The sequence below is a fragment of the Xyrauchen texanus genome, chromosome 15, assembly GCF_025860055.1.
Source record: "Xyrauchen texanus isolate HMW12.3.18 chromosome 15, RBS_HiC_50CHRs, whole genome shotgun sequence".
Classification (NCBI taxonomy): Eukaryota; Metazoa; Chordata; class Actinopteri; order Cypriniformes; family Catostomidae; genus Xyrauchen; species Xyrauchen texanus.
The window spans coordinates 37606283-37627629 of record NC_068290.1 but is presented as its reverse complement, the minus strand read 5'-3'; the positions used below and the strand labels follow the sequence as shown (position 1 = coordinate 37627629).

At 43.1% G+C, this 21347-nt stretch overlaps 1 protein-coding gene across 5 annotated transcripts in view; it reads left to right on the top strand.

The window, feature by feature from the left end:
- Positions 1-21347, top strand: part of LOC127655527 (CUGBP Elav-like family member 3) — a 55203-nt gene that overhangs the window by 32337 nt on the left and 1519 nt on the right. For 2 of the 5 annotated variants that reach the window (XM_052143408.1, XM_052143411.1), the window contains 9 exons: positions 1757-1885; positions 2137-2216; positions 2295-2438; positions 3786-3942; positions 7490-7636; positions 8472-8537; positions 8620-8697; positions 9130-9273; positions 9724-9866. In XM_052143408.1, coding sequence (XP_051999368.1) covers positions 1757-1885; positions 2137-2216; positions 2295-2438; positions 3786-3942; positions 7490-7636; positions 8472-8537; positions 8620-8697; positions 9130-9273; positions 9724-9851 — 1073 coding nt within the window. In that variant the 3' untranslated portion in view covers positions 9852-9866. Of the gene's footprint in view, positions 1-1756; positions 1886-2136; positions 2217-2294; positions 2439-3785; positions 3943-7489; positions 7637-8471; positions 8538-8616; positions 8698-9129; positions 9274-9723; positions 9867-11874; positions 11966-21347 lie in introns of all 5 variants that reach the window. The other 3 variants (XM_052143410.1, XM_052143409.1, XR_007972051.1) reach the window with 2 other exon arrangements.

The window sequence follows — 21347 nt, the reverse complement described above, 5'->3', positions numbered from 1 at the left end:
TGCTTTTTGGACTGTCAAAAATTGCTGTCCATTCACTTGCATTGGATGAAGCTAAAAACCTGATACATTCCTAAAAATCTTAAATCCTGTTCTGATGAAGAAAGGTCATATACATCTTACATGGCTTGAGGGTGAATAAATTATCAGCAAATCTTCATTTTAGGGTGAACTATTCCTTTAAGTACAGGTTAACGTGAGGGAGTCGTTTGACGCCTGGCTGTGTGCGTCTTTTTCCACCTTCAATCAACATAAAATCATTCTAGCTATCTCCAAACCACAGTGGCAGATCAATGAGACTCCGTATTCTAAAATACTATTAACCTTTAATAATGATCGTGAAGTGAAACATTTTATACCTGCGTTTTTGAGCACAATAATCCAAGAAGTCACGCGTTTCACTCAACTCGCAGTAATGCACAACAACGATTTGATGTTCCCAAAACTGGATACTTTTTTTCCTTAAACACCGGAATTAATGTAAACATTTAATGAAAATGTTTTTAAAGTTCGGTTTTAATGCTATTAAAACTTGAGCAAAAGCACAGCGTAACTTTCACAGGTCCACGCACTTCCTTGTTTTCATTCCTCAACAGCGGGGCGTTCCACTCAAGGAGTTTTAACCCACTCCCTCCACACACATACAGACAGATCATTTTATATATGTAATTTATTGCACAAATAATGTAAATGCAAAGCCTTTGGAGTTTGAAATCTGCACAGGATGTGAATGCAATTATGCATTTTTAATAACTTTTGAGACTTTTATTCAGTTGAAGTTGCAATCTCATTATAGAAAAAAATTTAATGGAACTGTAAATAATAATATAAAAATAATAATAATTATAATGATTATTATTATGGCGGTGGCTTCCAAACATTGTATTTGAAGGTTTTGGAAGTTCACCCTGCCCTCTGCTGGAGAGTGAAAGTACTGAAGGCCTGTCAGAGAGGTCAAACTCTGATTTAGCAAAGATATAGCAGCAGGCAGAGCTCCAAAAAGGTGTAGGAGCTCCAAACCACTAGCAAAGATATAGTGACCTTTCCCTAACCTTAACCTTGTGGAAGTGACGCCCCCTGTTGGTTTTGGCATAACCAGTTTTTGGATTAACCCGCCCCCTTTTAGAGTAACCCCATCAACTTTTGGAGATTCTTCCCCCATTTGGAGATCTCTGGCCTGCAGCTATACCTACTTGGAAACTCTCACCCCCTTTGCCACTTTTGACTGTTGTGTTGTGAGATCTGTGCCATAATTTTCTACTATGAGAGAGGCTACTATATTAGCTTACCCCAATCTAAAAAAGGTACAGTATGCTGTGATACTCAAAACATATTTGATTATAAATTGGGTTGATATTTCAGGCATTATGAATTTACAGTAATTTAGGCATGTTAGGATGTCATAATGTGACTTAAGAGTACAGTAACAGTTTTTTATGCAACGTCTTTAAGGCCAGTTTGAAACATGAACTGTTTCTTGCATTGTTTGCTATTGAATTAAATGATTGTTAAAATGTCTAAATTGGAAGAAAAACATTTGGTTATGTTATGTTGATTACACCAAATGATCTTATCATTACATGTCACAATAATCTGAAAGGAAACATGCACAAATATGATGAAAGCATTAGAGCAGGTTCTGAAAGAACTACGTGTTCAGGTTGGAGTTTAGAGTTTTGAAAATGTACCATTAAATTGTGAAAATGTTGAATAATGTAAAGTGAACTTGACCATCTTTCTCATGTGTCTCTCTGTTCAGAGGACAGGAAGTTGTTTGTGGGGATGTTGGGAAAACAGCAGTCTGATGAGGATGTGAGTAAGATGTTTGAACCATTCGGCAGCATTGACGAGTGCACAGTGCTGAGAGGACCTGATGGAACCAGCAAAGGTGGGGATCACACACACACACACACACACACACACACACACACACACACACACACACACACACACACACACACACACTAAGACATTTACTCATATTCAGCAATACACATGGTATAATCTCTGAGATGGATGACATCATGTAACATAAACAAATACACACTCACACAAACTCAATCAACACAGAAACACACAATTGGATGTCTATATTTTGCTGAAATTACAGGTTGTATTAACAGGTTGATATGTTGGCAGGTTGTGCGTTTGTGAAATTCCAAAGTCATGCAGAGGCCCAGGCTGCCGTTAACAGTCTGCATGGGAGTCGTACACTACCCGTGAGTCTCTTCTCTTCTCTTCTCTTCTCTTCTCTTCTCTTCCCTTCACTCATTGTTATCTCTCTTTGTTCTAATAAGGGCGCATCCTCCAGTCTAGTGGTGAAGTTTGCAGACACAGAGAAAGAGAGAGGTGTTCGGCGTATGCAGCAGGTGGCCTCCCAGCTGGGTGTCTTCAGTCCAATGACGCTAAACTTTAACACATACAATGCCTACACACAAGCAGTGAGTACAACACACACAGTTATAATAATACATGCACAAAATCAGATATATCAACAGCAGGCATGCAGATTGAGTAGAATGCTAAAATTCATACTTCTTCATACAGAACGATTTAAATGTCCACACTGAAAACAATTCAAACGTTTAAATTATGCCTTGAAAAAGACATTTTCAAATTCATGTCCATTTTATTTTTCAACATTTCACTCAAATTGTTATGCTGATAATATATCTTGTAAAAAAAAATGTATTCAATTTTATTAAAATATAACCTCTAATTCAAGTGTGAATTATTAACATTTGGATGCAATGACAGTATGTCAACATTTAACAATTTGTTATTGTTATTAGTCTTTCATTGAATGCACACATACTGTAGGCTTTACCCATTATAATTATTGTCCCATTTCAAATTTATACTCATAAAAGAGTACATTCACAATATACCTTCACACATGGCAGAAAAAACACAATAGAATAGAATAATTTATTATCTGTGACTTTTGCAGAGTTTTGCATCTTTCACAGTTGAAAAATCCATAACATGCATATCAGTGCTTAATAGCCTCCTGCAAAGTCCTTCCTCTTAACCTTCAAAACCAATATCCAAAATTAGCGTAATAGTTCCCAAATCTTTGGACAAACATAAAAACAGACAGGAAGGCGGACAGCCTGATTTGACTCAGCTGGAGAGAGAACACAGAGCTGATGTATTTAAGGAAAGACCCCTGGGGATCATTTAAACCAGTCACACTAACATCTACAGATATCAGCAGCCATGAACCTTTTCTAACATAGCACACAGCAAACAGCTCTACTAGGTCTGTTCTGACAAACAAAGCTAAATAATAAAAGGCTACTAACCACATAATGTGCATTTATGATAGCAACATAAGTAGATGTATATAGGAGGAGAAAATGATTCTCTGATCTTTGTTGTTGACATCAAAGGTTTGGATGTTCAATCAAACTCTATGGTATTTGCTTCAAATTCAACTGTCACTTGCTAGAATCTAACCAAACTAGGCAGATGCGAACATGTAAAGGTTGCATGATATGCCATCATCCTCAAAAACCATGACAAAACTATGCAAGGTAAAAGAGAATATGACCCATTCTACATTAAATAAGGGTTTTGTGTTGTGTCAGACTGCCACTTGATGTCCACTGTTAAATCAGTCCTGAAGCAAAACCAATTGAGAGCCATTTATTTACACAATGCTCCTTATAATGCCGCATTAGGTTATATTGATGTTTGCATTTCATCGTTGACTTGCAAGTGAATTCATGAACAATCAAACATATGTTGAAATTCAAAACGATAACTCTTTCCTCTCTCTCTGTTAGTCCCTTTCCCAGCTGGTCCAGCAGCAGGCATTGGTGGCACAGTCTGCCTACTTCTCATCCGTTCCAACAGTTGCGGCGATGCAGATGCAGCAGATGGCAGCACTCAATGCGAATGGCATCATAGCCACACCCATCACTCCAATCACACCCTCTTCTAGTAATTACCCACCTTTGCCATACCAGCAGCACTTTGTATTCAGTATAATTGCTAGTTCTTCAGGAAAGGAGGTCAGAATGCCACGATAATATTTATTTGATTCTTGCGATATGATACAAAACATGTCCTACAATTTAATGGGCCATTATTTTTTAAAAGAGCACCATTTCCACTTTTAAATTCATTCATAGATGATCACTTTTATCAAAATAATGATAATTAGGAATTTGGGATGGTACACCTTGAAGGGCTTGTCCTTATTTTAAATGGCCAATTGCCCTTTAGTTTAAGACACCACCGAACCATGATTTGCTACTTGCTATTTTGCCAATCAGTGTCAGATGGTATTAGTGGGAGGGACATTCTTATTCTAGAGAGCATTTTATATGATGAAAATGTACATTTAGTCATTAAGCAGAGGCTTTTATCCAAAGTGACTTACAAATGAAGAACATAAGCAATTTGTCATACAGGCGCCAATATCTGCAGTATCGTACTGCCAAGTTCCCCGAGTTGCTAGAGTAGTATAGAAGCTAGCACAGAAGAGACAGACAAGGAAATTATTTTTTTTGTATTATTAGTAAATTGTAAGTGTCATTAGTGTGAACTAGTTGAGTACTCACACAAGAGATGCAACCACAAAGGAACAGAGAGAGTGAATGAGTGTAAAATGGACTTTGTACCAAGTTGCAATAGGATTATCATGCACCGCTCATTCATTGACCACAGAGCGATGGAGACATAGACCTGTAGGAGTGAATTGAAGTAAGAGGGTGCTGTTACATTGGCTGTTCTGAAGGCCAGATTCAAAGCATTGAATTTGATGCAGGCAGCTACAGGTAGCCAGTGATGTAAAAATAAAGAGTGACGTGAGCCCTCTTTGGTTAATTTAAGACCAGACGCACTGCTGTATTGTGATCCATCTGCAGTGGCTTAATTTTCCTGATGTTGTAAAGTGTGAACCTGCAAGACTGGACGGTTGATGAGAACTGGGAACTCCCAGGTTCCAGGCTGTCCTGGTTGGCATTAGTGTAGTTGAACCAAGATGAATGGTGAAGTTGTGGTCAACAGATAGGTTGGCTGTGATCACAAGGAGTTCTTTGTTGGCAAGGTTGAGCTGAAAGTGGCGTTCCTTAATCCAGGCCGAGATCTCCGAAAGGCAGTCAACTATACGAGTTGACACTCTGAGGTCGTCAAGCTGGAATAACAGTTAGAGCTGCGTATCATCTGGTAGCAATGGTAGTAAAAGCCATGTGCATTAATGATCCTCAGAGTGGATTTATGTAGATTGAGAAGACAAGGGGTCCAAGCACTGATTCCTGAGGAATACTAGTGGTTAGCTGGTGGGACTTGGACATCTCTCCAGGAGACCTTGAAAGATCTGTGTGTGAGGTATGACTCAAACCATCCCAGCGCAGTTCCTGTGTTAACCAGGTCTGAGAGGGTCTGACATGAGAGCAGTCTCCGTTGAGTGTCCTTTTTTTAAGCTAGACTGATTCTAAGGTTGTTCTGTGAAAGAAAGGCAGTCAACTGGTTGAAAACAACCCTCAAGAGTTTTAACCAGAAAAGGTAGGAGGGAGAGACTGGTCAGTAGTTGTAGACTACTGTGGGGTAATTGTTGAATTCTTGTGCAGTGGGGTTCCTCAAGCCTGCTTAAATGTGTTGGGAACGTTTCCAGTTGTAAGAAATGTGTTGATTGTGTGAGTGCGGGCAAGATTGATGGAGGGAGCTTGCAGAAGATTGAAGGGAATACGGGTCAAGGGGACAGGTGGTTGGACAGTTAGAAAGATGCACTTTGGAAACATCAGTCTCAGAGATGGAGAGAAAGAGAAAAACAGAGGATGGGATGAGGGTAGAGAGTGGTTGTGTGTGTGGCATAGAAAACTGCCTGCTGATGATTGTCACTTTGTCAGTAAATAATGTGGCAAATTCATCACCAGTCAGAGAAGTAGTGGGAGGAGGTTGGGAAGGATAGAAAAGAGAAGAGAAAGTTGCAAACAGTTTCTGGGAATATGAAGTTTCACTTATTTTATTCTTGTAATAGTCAACCTTAGCAGCAGAAACACAAGAGAAGAAAGAGGAGAGATGAGATTGATACTTGCTCAGGTCAGCAGAGTCTTTTGACGTGCTCCATCTCCTCTTCGCAGCCCTGACCTTAATGCAGTGGTCTCTCCGACAGCCAGGGGCTAGAGGGTTTTGCACGTGCTGGTCTGGAGGTAATAGGACAGACACTATCAAGGCAAGAAGTTAACGTTGAGCAAAGAGCATTTGAGAGTATAGAGAGAACAGAGGTTAAGGCTGAAGGAGACCAGAGGAGAAGTGAGTGGTTGGAAAGAAGGGAGAGTGTCAGAGAACTGTATGAGAGAACATGATACGCATAGGAGTAACAAGAGGATTATTAGAGATACAGTTATGGGTAACGATGAGGTCTAGTTATTTTCCTGCTGTGTGTGTTGCATGGGTGCACATACTTGTAAGATCAAACAAGGTCATAAGAGCTAAAATGTCAGCTGGTTGAGGTTTGTCTAGGTATATGTTGACGTCGCCAAGGACAATCAGCAGAGTGCCATCCTCAGGGAATGAGGATAGCAGCACATCTAGGGCTTCGATGAAGTTGTCTAGTTAACCTGGAGAATGATAGAGGACCAAAAAGTGAATTTAGCTAGATTAGTGGAAGTTAAGGCATTATATTCAAAATATATTATTGCTGAGAGATGAGAGGGGAGAAAATATCCATGAGTAGAGAATGAGCAAATCAGTTCCTCTACCCCGCCCATTCTGACATGGGGTGTGGATAAACTAAAGTCGCTAGAGAGAGCTAAAGGAGTCGCAGTGTTTTCTGTGCCAATCCTTGTCTCAGTCAGAGCCAAAACATTGAGTTTTTACTTAGTTGCTAAGGCAGGGAATAAGTCTGCTTTGTTGACAGCTGACTAGCAGTTCCACATTCCAACTGAGAGAGCGAGGGACTGTGGTGGGGTACTAAGCGATCTTAGGTGCTCTGGAGTGCATCATCTCAGATGTGTGTGTGTGTGTGTGTGTGTAGATTTTTGATTGAGACTGATAAACAACAGTTAGCATTTGTGCTAAAAATATTAATGTTTATTGTTTACTCTAACTGAAAAAAAATGCTTCTCCTGTCAACAGCAATCAGGGTACTTTATATATTACAACAAGTGCTATGTCCACCTCTTAAATTAGCAACTCAACGTCTAAAAGTTACTAAAAGTATAAAGTGACTGAAACTTCAGGAGAATTGCTCTAAATTAGCCACAAATACACAAAGCTTACCCTAAAATGTGTATACGCAATTGTGTATACACCTTATGTATATATAAAATGTGTATATGCCCTGAATGCTAGGTAAGACAAAGAATGTTTAATAGGTTAATCTGCTCAAATTAGATTTTATCAGCGTTTAGGAGCATAATAGCATAAAGATGAACTCAAAGCTATCAGACATAAAACTCAAATTTTCATGACCTTTGACAAGTCTGTTGCTTGTTAGTCTAAACTCCTCTCTCCTCTGTGATTGGATTGAAACGTTTAGGTGCAAATACCCCACCTACTATTGCGGCAACACCCATGTCTGCTCTTCTTTCACCAATTGGAGTCAACAGCTATAGTCCTGTACCGGCAACGGCCAATGGACAGCCAACATCTGAAATCTACACCAATGGTGTCTATCCATATCAAGGTGAGGCAAGCAGTCAAGCATTTCAGCTGTCTTGGTTCAGGAAGTATTTTTCCAATAAATGTTCATAAAATCCTTCATAAAAGAGTTCTAAGCCAAATGAACCAAACCAACCAGCTCTGATGTGCATCACAACATTAAAAACTTTGATTTGATGCAGAAAATTTGTTTAAAATGGGACAAAAAGACAAAGGTTAAAGACTGTGTACTAAACGTCTTAAATGAGGGAATGAACTACAATCACACGAAGCATTGTGAATGGCGTAATTGAATTAAATATATGGAGATATATACATTTAAGTTGTAAAGTTGTGAGGAATAGAAACAATATATTTTATTGTAATAATATAAGTTAATTTAAAAATATTCAGATGTATAGTAGTTTGAGAGTGTAGGGAGATCCACTCATTCATTCACGGTGCATAATGGGAGTGGGTGATCGCTGCAGAAATCTTTTGCCGGTGGTTTCTTTGTTATGATTGGTAGATTTCTCTTCAGGATTATGGGAAGGGTAGTTCTTTATCAGGAGTTATGCTATTAAACACAATGTTTTAGAAAGGAAGTTGAAATGAAGTGAACGGATGGCTTCAACAGAGGCATTTACCATTGCTCACGGTAGGTCTGTCTTAAAAGGATTATAAATTATCTGTAATCAATTCCCTTATAAAAATAAATCATGGGATTTTTCCAGTAGACTTGCACAGAAGGATGGACCAAAGCCATATATAGAGACCAGAATATCATAAAGACACTAGGGCCAGTAAGCGTCATGGCGATGAGCTTTGCGTGGTCAAACACCACTCGCATTTTCTTCAGTCTCTCTTTCTGCTCTCTCCAGCCCAGAGTCCAGTCACAGCATTAGATCCACTCCAGCAGGCGTATGCAGGCATGCAGCATTATACAGGTCTGTAATGGACTTTATTTTGTGTTGGATCAGTAATTGTTTCTCAGTCATCATGTGTCGACATCTCTGCATTTTATAGCAGCCTACCCAACTGCATACGGATTATTTAGCCAGCCATATCCTCAGCAACCCACCCTGGTTGCCCAGCAACAGCGAGAAGGTGATGTAACTTGTGTACTTCCTCAAAAGTTAGTCTTTGAGGAGACATATTTCTTAATTACAAACAGAACATTATTGATTTAATTATTAATCAAATATGAATTTTCATGAATCATACAGTGGCCTCCAAATATTTTTTAGACACATTTGGACACTAAAGTCACACTTAAAAATGTAGGAAGTACATTGCATCAGATAACAAAACATCAAACCAAGCAGCAAACAAATGATGCTACATCTTTTCTCAGAGCTAATTTCACTTCTCTAAACCATTTTTATTTTCGAATCTGTTGTGTAATACAAAGACTGTGGCTCAAGTGTTTAAATACTTTTGGGGCCGGTGTATGTAAGATTGAATATTACTGTTACTACTTATTTTTATGTCTGCCAATGCTTTGTTTCAGTCTAATTTGTTTTTGTGTGTATTTTGCAGGTCCTGAAGGATGTAACGTCTTCATTTATCATTTGCCTGAGGAGTTCACTGACTCAGAAATGTTGCAGATGTTTCTGCCGTTCGGTAACGTCATTTCTGCCAAAGTGTTTGTTGACCGGGCCACCAATCAGAGCAAGTGCTTCGGTAAGAATGATGAATAAAAGTGAAATACTGACCTTCCAACAATCCCATAGGCTTACAAAGACTGAGCCATATCTAGAGACCAGAATATCATAACAAATAGCACAGTATAGCATAGCAGAGCACATCACAACACAACGTAGCATAACTTAATACGTTGGGGTGGGTTTATGAGCCAGTAAGCAACCAATCAGAACAAATAATGTTCATTTGCCAGATGCTTTTAAAAAACTTTGAATTGAACCCACAACCTTGGCATGGCTAGTGCCATGCTCTATAGAAACATCCAGGTATAGAAGACCCCAGGTGCGGAATACCCTAGCAACCACAGAGCAAGCCCTGGCAACCACATGCAATCACTAATTTTCCTTCAAAATATCTGTTTCTTCCTCTTCCTCTCCATTCTCATGTGTAAACATTATTCTCATTCCCATTTCTCTGTCTGTCTCTCAGGCTTTGTGAGCTTTGATAACCCAGGGAGTGCTCAGACAGCCATCCAGGCCATGAATGGATTTCAGATTGGCATGAAGAGACTCAAAGTGCAACTGAAAAGACCGAAAGATGCCAACAGACCCTACTGAGAGAGAGAGAGACCGGTAAGAGAGAAGAGGAGCGAAAAGCCAATAGAGCTGTTTAGCTGTGACGTCAATTTGTAGGCGAGCCCAGAAAGCTAATTCGACTTGGGTTCCCTTGGGAATTCCTATGGTTTTTTATAATGGGGTTTTTCAGTTTAGTTCATATTTAGCAACATGTTGGCAACATAATTATTATTTATTTTATTCAAAATTCACATCTGAGGTATGACTTTGTTAAATTTATGTTGTAGAACAAAACGCCCAAGTTTCTTCAAGTAATGTTTACAACAGACCTTATTTAACTCATACATTGAAAACCCCCATTATAAAAGCCATTTGGAAATTCCCAAGGGAACCCATGGCTCAAAAAGCGAATTTTCTTCTGGATTTTTGGACTTTATAAGGCGAGCTCTATAAGGAGAAGAATAAACCAATAAGAAAAATGATTGGAAGGAGAAGGAAAAGTTAGGGGAAAACATTAACTGTGGAAAGGTAAGAGGGCATAAATGTTACTTGGCAGAAGATTGGTTGGGATTTAGTACCCATCTGAATGATAGAACACACAGGTAAAGGAGAATAAGGATAATATCATTCAGAAAACCCTAGAAGATATCTGACAGGCTTTATAAACACGTTGAGAATTTAGCATTACTTGAAATGGGTGTTTCTTCAACTTCAGGCGATCTCAAGTCCCAGGGGTTCATTTTTATTAACAGATTTCAACTTTTCTCTTTGTTATACTTTATGAAGATCACATAAAAACTGACTTGGAAACTTTTTACCATGTGATTTAATTGTGTGTATTTGGGATGTAAAATGTTAGCTATAAAATTAGTATTCACAAGTCCAAGGTTTAAAAAAACGTTACAAATGTAATTTCAATGACTGTCATTTCCACCACTGAATTATAATAACGGAGTATCTATTTACACTAAGTGCATCTTGTTGGCAGAAGTTATTTACACTAACTCCGCCCAACATTGCTGAGTCCAAGCTCAAGACATCAACAGCAAATTACTTTGGGGTCAACTGCTGGACAAATGAAGGCTAGCATATTTTGTGATGGGTAAGATACGTTGAAATAGTTAATAGGTTAGATGTTTAGTGGGTTAAAAGAACGGAGAAGGAGTGACTATTTGCACTCCGATAATCTATTGGAAACACATGAGTTTATGACAAACTGTAGTAGCTCAGGGTGTTACGACGGTTTGAAAATGCTTTGTCATGCTGATTCAGGATTCAGGTTTGAATCCTGCCTTTGTCCTCTATTTCCTGTAATACTTCTAATAATAATAATTTAAAGTGAATCCTCGCAGTGATTTGGTCACAGTGAAGGTCGGGTTAGGTTAGGGTTAAGCTTTGGCCCAGGGTTTGGTGACTGTGGGACTCTAAATAAACAAAATAAAAACACTGCATGTGTATTTAAACAAGGGTGTAACAGTATCTGCCACTATTTGCACTTAGTGCAATGAAGAAGCTTTTAGTTGCTTTTTACACTTAGAGCAAATAGCGTCTGCTTTATATTAAACAGTGCAGAATTGAAACCATATGCACACCAATTCGTTTTCAATTTCCAGATGTTGAAACACAGTTTTTGGTGGAGGAGAATGTCATTCTATTATGGACGAGAGGCCTAAACATGGCGAAATGAATGTGTTTTCAAGAGAAAACGAATTTTTGTGGATGTGGCAGAAATGACACAGTGGTGGAAATTTCCATGACTTAAAAAAATACACAAATCTCTTGTGATGCATGTGCATACACTTGGATTTCAAATTCAAATAAAAAAAAATATTCAGCATGTGAAACATTTTTTAATGAGACTTTACTTTCTAGAACTCCATATTGTTAATTCCCGAAGTTGAAGAAACACCCAAATATGTCAGATAATTACTACTGTTCAATAACTTAAAAAGGTAATATGTAAAATTTTTGATAAATAAGACTAAGAATAAATTAATATGATCCTTCTTTTTATGCATGTTGCTCTTTGTACTTTCTCTCTGAAACCAACAAAACACACCCCAAGGTCCAAGCGGCCAATAATAAATGACGGGAGACCCCATGGCTATGGCAATGGTTACCTAGCAACAGACAATCCCCCTACCTCTCAAGTTGTAGTAAGTTGATTGGCCTGTTTGGGTTGCACTGGCAATTGCCTGTGTTTGGGTTGCCCTTGCCGATATTAGCTGTGTCCCAAATGACGCACTTTACACTATGCACTTACACTATACACTATGCACTCGGTCATCAATTGTATGAATTTTAAAAGTGTAGTACTGTCTCAAGTGAAACACACCAACATTTCACTACATGGAAGCATTTGCTGTTTATCAGCTGACATTTCAGACGCACACGATGTGTTGCCACTAGCTTTAGCATGGTAGTAATCCTCAGTTGTACACTTGTATCTCAAAAAATTTAAATATTCACACAGTGTGAGGTGATGCTAAAGCATTTAACTCACATTTGTATGGTGCTGTCTTCACTGAAGTTTAGCTAGTTGCCACATTCACCATTAATTACAAGTGTTATTTCAGAACAGCATCACGGCCAGGTAACCCCACCCCTTCCGCTACAAAGGGCAAGTTGCGACGGCTGAGTGCATTAAGTGTATAATGTTCCACACTCCTGTTTTTCAGTTAAAGAAGTACATCATCTGAGTACTTGTAGTACGTATTATCATTGTATTTTCACTACTTGCACTACAAAATACAAAATGGCATAGAATAGTGCAGAAGTGTGCAGTTTGGGACACACCTATTGTTTGTTTTTCTGCCCGTCGCCCCTGGCGACCGGCCATGTGCTGGACTGCATGCCGTGTTGCCATGCTACAATGGATGAACTGTGTTTGTTGCATTTGTGACTTTCACTGATCAATTAAGTGAGATTTGACTAATAATTTTTCAGTTTGATTTGAAATGAATTACACATTTTTAACCGTCTTTCTCTAGCTTTGATGATTTCAGTAGTGAACTATACTCAAGGTGTGATTGCAGTGTGTTTTTCATCATTTCCAGATGGGTTCTGTTTTGTGCCATATATAGAACAAGAAGGAATTACAGACATTATTTGTGGTTCAAATGATGTTTTACCTTCTCATTTCAATGTGTGTGCCTTAGAGAAACATATGAAGGTGTAAGATGAAACACGTATGACTTTCTTTCTTCCGTGGAATACAAAATATGAAGAGAATGTTCCCACTGCTCTTTCCTACATTAAAACATTTAGTGAATGTGTCAAAATTTTAAATGGAAATAAAAGCACCATAAAAGTTGTCCAGTCGACCCATGTGAAGCCATATAATTTGTGTGAATAAGACCGAAATGTAAGTTGTTTTTCGCTGAAAATCTTCCCCTTCATGTACCTCTCAAATCTCATTCACATTTGCGCTTCTATCACAAGCCATGTTTTCTTTGAATGCTCTTAGTGTTACTCATCGTAATTCAATTTTGACTAGTAAACTCTTGAGTTTAGATATCTGTAATACAATTAATGCAGTTTTGTCTAGTTCAAATTCACATTGCTGACATCTGCCATGTATTTTACTAGTAATAATTCACATTGAAGATATCTAAAATCCAATTTTGACTAGTAATAAGTCACATTTGAGAGATCTACAATTCCATTTTAACTAGTGAAATCTATTGGGTCACACATCCATAATTTAATTGACTTCCATCGGTTTTCAATTTAAGACATATACGGTTCAGGTTTTGGAAGTAAAAATTACATTTTAACTAGTTAAAATTAAGTTTGAGCCATAAGTTTGAATTACAACTTACATTTTAGTCTGTTCTGCACTCAAAGTAAACATATGGCTTCAGGAGAATTGGATTACTTTTTGGATGATATGGAGCTGTTATGGTGTTTTGTACTTTTTGGAGCTTGACAGCCCAGTTGGTAACTGTGTGCATTTATGTATGGAAAAGAGCAGTGTGAACATCCCTTTTTGTGTTCCACCAGTGAAAGAAAGCTTACATAAAGGTGACTAAATGATGATAAAAATTACATTTTTATGTGAACTTCTCCTTAAAACTTTCATTTAACTACTGAGAGACAGTAACTACTTGTGCTCTTCTTTATATTTGTTTCCTTTGTTACTCTTTCTCCCTTTCTTCATTGTGGGTCTACCTCAGCATATAACAGTGAAAGTGTGATGGTCATGGTTAAGTACAATGCCTGGTGCTGACTGGACAAAAACACTTACAATATAGGAATTCTGGAGGAAATGTGTTGTATATCATGTAATTATGACTTAAGTTTCCTGAAATTTTATTTATTACCAACAGAGTTACTAAAAATGTAATGAATTAGTTCAGTCTCCCCTGAAACACAGAGTACCCAGAATTCCTCTGTTGCAACTTAACCAGAGAGTGCTGCATGTTGGCTGTAATGAGAAACACATGCAAAGATATCTAAACACACACGCATTCAAACAGATGTTCACAATCATCCCAATAGCACTGCGATTATCAAACCAATACTATTACAAGCTATTTCCAGTGCACACAACTGCAACAGTCTTGACAGCGTGTGTATGTGTTTGCGTGTAAAAAAAGCACTTCTGATTTGGCATATTTGCGGCAATATGTTTGACAGCTGGTCTTCTGAGATTTCAATTACATATAGGTTTAGGTTTGAGGTTAGGTTTGGCTTCCTAACATGCTTAAAAGTGATGTGTGTAAAGTCTTTGAGATTAAAATGGAGAAATAAGTAAGGTTGTAATGTTTTAAAATAAGGTTGTGTACTTTAACATTTGTTAACAGTAATTAAAGGGATAGTTCACCCAAAAATGAAAATTCTCTCATCATTTGCTCAACCTCAAACCATCCCAGATGTACATGACTTCCTTTCTTCAGCAGATCACATTTGAAGAAAAATTTAATATTTTCTCAGCTCAGTAGTTCCTTATAACGATTTTTGATGCTCCATAAAGCATAGCTCCATAGGACTCCTGTGGTTAAATTAATGTCTTACGATCGCTTTTGTTGCGAAAAAGATCAATATTTAAGTACTTTTTAACTATAAATCATCACATCCGGTAAGCAGCGGTATATGTATTCACGAGAGGGCTGAGGTCAGGTCTTTCCAGCGATGGCATGTCAATGTTCCATTCGTTGCAGCAGACGCTCTCTACCTCTGTTGGCATTGCCTGGCATTGTCTACATGTGCACCACCATGTCTCCTGAGGTCTCTGAGGCTTGTTGGTCCAGCCTCCTCCATCTGCCTGTGCTCCTGGTCAGAGTATTCGAGATCAAATAAATATGGCTCTGTAAAAACGTGTATCTCCTCGTCCCCTCTTAAATAAAAAAATTCGGACATCATTGTTTAAATTTGCTTTACAGCATTCGTCTGTACAGCGTTCCTCTAACTCCGTTGTAAACAGCGCTGCTCTTCTGGGTGTTGCGCATGCGTGACTTCACATAGGGATATGCCAACATCAATACGTCACACAAGAGATCATGAGACCTCAGCCCTCCTGTGAACACGCATACCGCGGAAGCAATGATTTATAGTTAAAAAGTACTTAAATCTTTTTCGCAAACAAAAGTGATCGTATCGCTTTATAAGACCACTGGAGTTGTATGTATGATGTTAAAGCTGATTGTCTGTGCTTTTAGGAGCATCAAAAATTGTGTTACCATCCACATCCATTATAAGGACCTACTGAGCTGAGATATTTGTCTTCAAATGTGTTCTGCTGAAGAAAGGAAGTCATGTACTTCTGGGAGGGCATGAGGTTGAGTAAATTATGAGATAATTTTTATTTTTGGGTGAACTATCCCTTTAAAGGAATAGTTAATCCAAACTTTTACGTTTTGTAATTTTTTACTCACCCCCATTTGAACTTCTTTCTTCTGGTAAAACACAAAAAGAGATATTTTAAGCATCATAAAATTAGTCCATGGGACTCCTATTCCAAGTCTTCAGGAGGCATATGATCACATTGTTTGATGAACAAACCAAAATTTTGGTTGTTATTCACTCATTGATCAACTACTGTAAACGGAGCACAAAACAAATATGGCAACACATCAGTAACCAGTGTCGGGTGTAATCTGATTACAAAGTTATTGTTATTTTAATCGTGTTACTTCTAGTAAAAAGAAGTAGCATACCAGGTTACATTTTAAATTCTTGTAATCAGATTACAGTTTATGAATTTCAATTAAAGTAATTAATGTTAAGTACCTTAAAATTTGAAAAAGTGTTTCTGTGACATCTGAAGGGTGTGCGACAATGAATAAGGAGGAATTACAGAAATGATTTGTCATTTGTCACAGTTTAGAAAGTATCTTATAAGTAAAGCAATTAGTAATGTGACTCTTGTCAATTAACTAATTGGTGAAGTAATCTGATTACAATTTTAGATAAGTAATTAGTAATGTAAAGTGGGCTACTTATTTTGAGTAACTTACTGAACACACCAATGAAATTAACATCAAATTTCATTGGTTCTTGCTCATCTCACAACCAAATGTTATGACATCATGACACGAGAACCGATGAGGTTCTGTCCTGGTTTAAATCCTGACTGATTTTTTTATTTTTAAACCAAGCAAAATTGCAACTGAACTCAGTAACTAGTCATCATCATGAATTTTCATTGATGGAAAAGAGCAGCTTTCACATTTTGATAGTCACTCCTTTTGTGTTCCAGTTCCTCAGGAACAAATCAGACAAATCATAAACAGCATATAAGGATGGTTTAAAACAAATGATCTCCAGAAGGCACTCGATTGGACTGACCAAATTTAAGCACGTGAATTTCTGCCACAAAGTTGGCTTGCGCCCATTTGAAATGGCATAATGCTTTTGTCCACACCTCTTAAAGGAAACTGTTATGCTTGAGTAACGAGGCAGACGAGGAGATGCGGATCCAAACGCAGCTTGAACTTTATTTGATAAACAAACACAAAGTAACAACCCACGATGGGGAAAAGAAACATAAACTAGTTAAGCTAACCACGATATAAACAAGCAGGGGACTAGTGAGGGAAGCACACACCAGGCTAACATCAAACAACGATCGACGAAGACTGAACAAAGACACGGGGTATAAATACACAAACATGGGTAAAGGGGCCAATGAAAGAACATAACTCAAACAAGATAACAAGGTGATTAACAGAAACCAAAGGCAAATTAACAAGGGCAGGTGCAAACAATGAACAGGGAACATGAACGCTAACAGAGGACTATGGAGTTACATAAGGGACTAAAGTGAAAACTAAGAAGTGCAAAAGTGACAAGATGGAAAACAAGAGGGCAACAGTGAAACAAGACAGGGTAACCGTTACATAGCCCCCTCAAGGATCGGATACCAGACGATCCTTGACAACAAACAACAAAAGACAAAACTCCACAAGAACAACATGAGGGCACCAGGGGCAAACAGACAGTACAAGTGGGCACATGGGCAGACAGGCAGACCAGGGGGGGCACACTGGGCAGGCAGGAAGTCCGGGGGGCACAGAGGGCAAGACAGGCAGGTCCGGGAGGTGCCAGGGGCAGATGGGAAGTCCGGGGGGGAAATGAGACAGTCCACGAGGGCACGAATGAAGGTGAGACAGTCCACGGGGGCACAAGTGGAGATGAGGGTTAGGGGCCCAGGGAGGTATCGACCGGGCAGGGACAGGTTTTGATGGTCTGGGAGCTGGCCACCGGGCAAGGACAGGTTTGGGGAACCTGGGAGGAGGCCACTGGATGGGGACTGGGTCAGGAGGCCAGGAGGGAGGACTCAGGACAGGAACAGGGTCAGGAGGCCTGGGTGGAGGCCACAGGACAGGGACTGGATCAGGGGGCCTGGGAAGAGGCCACGGGACTGGGGCTGGGTCAGGAGGTCTGGGGAGAAGCCACAGGACAGGGACTGGGTCAGGGGACCTGGGAAGAGGCCACAGGATGGGAACAGTGTCAGAAGCCCTGGGAGGAGGCCACAAGACAGGGACCGGGTCAGGAGGCCTGGGAGGAGGCCACAGGACAGAGGCCGGCTTTGGTGGCCTGGGAGGTGGTCGTGGGCCAAGGGCCGGTTCAGGGGACCTGGGAGATGACCACAGGACAGAGGCCGGTTTTGGTGGCCTAGGAGGTGGAGTGGCCACAGGGGAGGCCGGCGGAGCCGCGTGAGGCAGAGCCAAGGAGGACCTCTGAGGCGGAGCCGAGGGAGGTGATGGCTCAGAAGGCCCAGAAGGCGGAGCTGAGGGAGGCTCAGGAGGTGGAACCGAAGGAGGCTCAGGAGATGGAGCCGGGGTAGGCGGCACCGTGGGAGGCTCTGGGAGCGGAGACCAGGAAGACTCTGGAGTCTCTGGGGGCAGAGACGTAGGAGGCTCTGAGGGTGGAGCCGTCGAAGGCTTGAGTGGCTTGAGAGGCGGTGCCGGAGGAGGCTCGGGAGGAGGAGCCATAGGAGGCTCGGGAGGCTCTGAGGGCGGAGCCGTCGAAGGCTTGAGTGGCTCGAGCGGCGGAGCCGTAGGAGGCTCGGGAGGCTCGGAGGGCTGTGCCGTCGAAGGCTTGAGTGGCTCGAGAGGCGGAGCCGTGGGAGGCTCGGCAGGCTCTGAGGGCAGAGCCATCGAAGGCTTGGGTGGATCGAAAGGCGGAGCCGGAGGAGTCTCGGGAGGCGGAGTCATAGGAGGCTCGGGAGGCTCTGAGGGCGGAGCCATCGAAGGCTTGAGTGGCTCGAGAGGTGGAGCCGTAGGAGGCTCAAGAGGCTCTGGGGCGGAGCCTTCAAAGGCTTGAGTGGATGGAGAGGCGGAGCAATAGGAGGCTCTGGAGGCGGAGCCGTAGGAGGCTCTGGGGGCGGAGCCGCAGGAGGCCCCGTAGGCGGAGCTGCAGGAGGCTCGAGGGGCTCTGGGGGCGGAGCCGTAGGAGGCTCAAGAGGCTCTGGGGGCGGAGCCGTAGGAGGCTCGGGGGCGGAGCCCTGGAAGGCTCGAGAGGCGGAGCCCTGGAAGGCTCGAGAGGTTCAGGAGGCGGAGCCCTGGAAAGCTCGAGAGGTTCGAGAGGCGGAGCCCTGGGGGGCTCGAGAGGCTTGAGGGGTGGAGCCCTGGCAGGCTCGAGAGGCGGAGCCCTGGCAGGCTCGAGAGGCTTGAGGGGCGGAGCCCTGGCAGGCTCGAGAGGCTTTAGGGGCGGAGCCCTGGAAGGCTTGAGAGGCGGAGCTCTGGGAAGCTCAGGGGGCGGAGCTCTGGAAAGCTTGGGAGGCTTGAGAGACGGGGCCCTGGAAGACTCGAGAGACTTGAGGGGCGGAGCCCTGGAAGACTCGAGAGACTTGAGAGGCGGAGCCCTGGAAGGCTCGAGGGGCTTGAGGGGTGGAGCCCTGGTAGGCTCGAGGGGGTTGAGAGGCGGGGCCCTGGAAGGCTCGAGAGGCTTGAGAGGCGGAGCTCTGGGAAGCTCGGAGGGCGGAGCTCTGGAAAGCTTGGGAGGCTTGAGAGGCGGAGCCCTGGAAGACTCGAGAGACTTGAGAGGCGGAGCCCTGGAAGGCTCGAGGGGCTTGAGGGGCGGAGCCCTGGTAGGCTTGAGGGGCGGAGCCCTGGTAGGCTCGAGAGGCTTGAGAGGTGGAGCTCTGGGAAGCTCGGGAAACTCGGATGGCGGAGCTCTGGAAAGCTCGGGAAACTCGGATGGCGGAGCTCTGGAAAGCTCGGGAGGAGGAGCCCTGGAAGACTCGAGAGACTTGAGAGACTTGGGAGGCGGAGCCCTGGTAGGCTCGAGAGGAGGAGCCCTGGAAGGCTCGGGAGGTGCTGGCTCTAGGATGGGCACGACCACTGGCACTGGCTCTTGGACGGTCACGGTTACTGGCACTGGCTCTTTGACGGTCATGGCTACTGGCACTGGCTCTTGGACGGTCATGGCTTCAGGCTCTGGCTCTTGGACGATCGAGGCTTCTGGTACTGGCTCTTGGACGGTCACGGCTACTGGCACTGGCTCTTGGACGGTCATGGCTACTGGCACTGGCTCTTGGACGGTCGAGGCCGCAGGCGCTGGCTCAGGGACGGTCGAGGCCGCAGGCGCTGGCTCAGGGACGGTCGAGGCCGCAGGCGCTGGCTCAGGGACGGTCGAGGCCGCAGGCGCTGGCTCAGGGACGGTCGAGGCTACAGGCGCTGGCTCAGGGACGGTCGAGGCTACAGGCGCTGGCTCAGGGACGGTCGAGGCTACAGGCGTTGGCTCAGGGACGGTCGAGGCTACAGGCGCTGGCTCAGGGACGGTCGAGGCTACAGGCGCTGGCTCATTGACGTTTGAGGCTATCGGCACTGGCTCATTGACGTTTGAGGCTAACGGCACTGGCTCACTGACGTCTGAGGCTAACGGCACTGGCTCACTGACGTCTGAGGCTACAGGCTCTGGCTGGGTTACCGTGGTATGTGCCGGCTTAGGTTCGCCGGGCGCTGAGGGCAGAGTCAAGGGGGGTTTAGGGCATGGGGCTGCGGCAGGCGGAGGCTGGAGCACAGAGACCACTCCCTTTCTCCTCTTCCTCCGGGCTGATGCGACTGGCGAGGCTGGGATGCTGTTCCTGGTCAGCGTGGGTTCAGGCTCGCTGGCCGTGGTTGATGACGACTCAGGCTTGCTGATGGTAGAGGCCGTAGGCGCTGGATCGCTCACTGTGGCATACGTGGCCTCTGGCTCGCTCACTGTGACATACGTGGCCGCTGGCTCGCTCACTGTGACATGCGTGGCCGCTGGCTCGCTCACTGTGACATGCGTGGCTTCTGGCTCGCTCACTGTGACATGCGTGGCCGCTGGCTCGCTCACTGTGACAGGCGTGGGCCCTGGCTTGCAGACCGGGGCAGGCGTGGGTTCTGGCTCGCAGACCGGGGCAGGCGTGGGCTCTGGCTTGCAGACCGGGGTAGGTGTGACGGGGGGGCTCCGGACAGCTGAAGGGTCTCCACAGTGGGTGGAGGGGTAGGGTCCTCCTCCACGACGCCCACGGTGAGCTGTGAGCCGCAAACTAGTAGGGTCGCCTCCAGGAAGTCGCAGAGCGTCCAGCCGTGCGTTGCCTGTGGCAACCGCTCCCTCAGCGCCGCGTTCAGATTGCCCCTAAAGAAGGCCACCAAGGCTGAGTCCGGGAAGTCTGAGACACTCGCCAGGTTCAGGAAATCGTGGATGTGGTCTTCAATGGGGCGGTCCTCTTGCTTTAAGCAGAGCAGATGGTAGTTCGCACGCTGGACTGCTGGATCCATGGGTGGGTCGATCGTTCTGTTATGCTTGAGTAACGAGGCAGACGAGGAGATGCGGATCCAAACGCAGCTTGAACTTTATTTGATAAACAAACACAAAGTAACAACCCACGATGGGGAAAAGAAACATAAACTAGTTAAGCTAACCATGATATAAACAAGCAGGGGACTAGTGAGGGAAGCACACACCAGGCTAACATCAAACAACGATCGACGAAGACTGAACAAAGACACGGGGTATAAATACACAAACATGGGAAAAGGGGCCAATGAAAGAACAGAACTCAAACAAGATAACAAGGTGATTAACAGAAACCAAAGGCAAATTAACAAGGGCAGG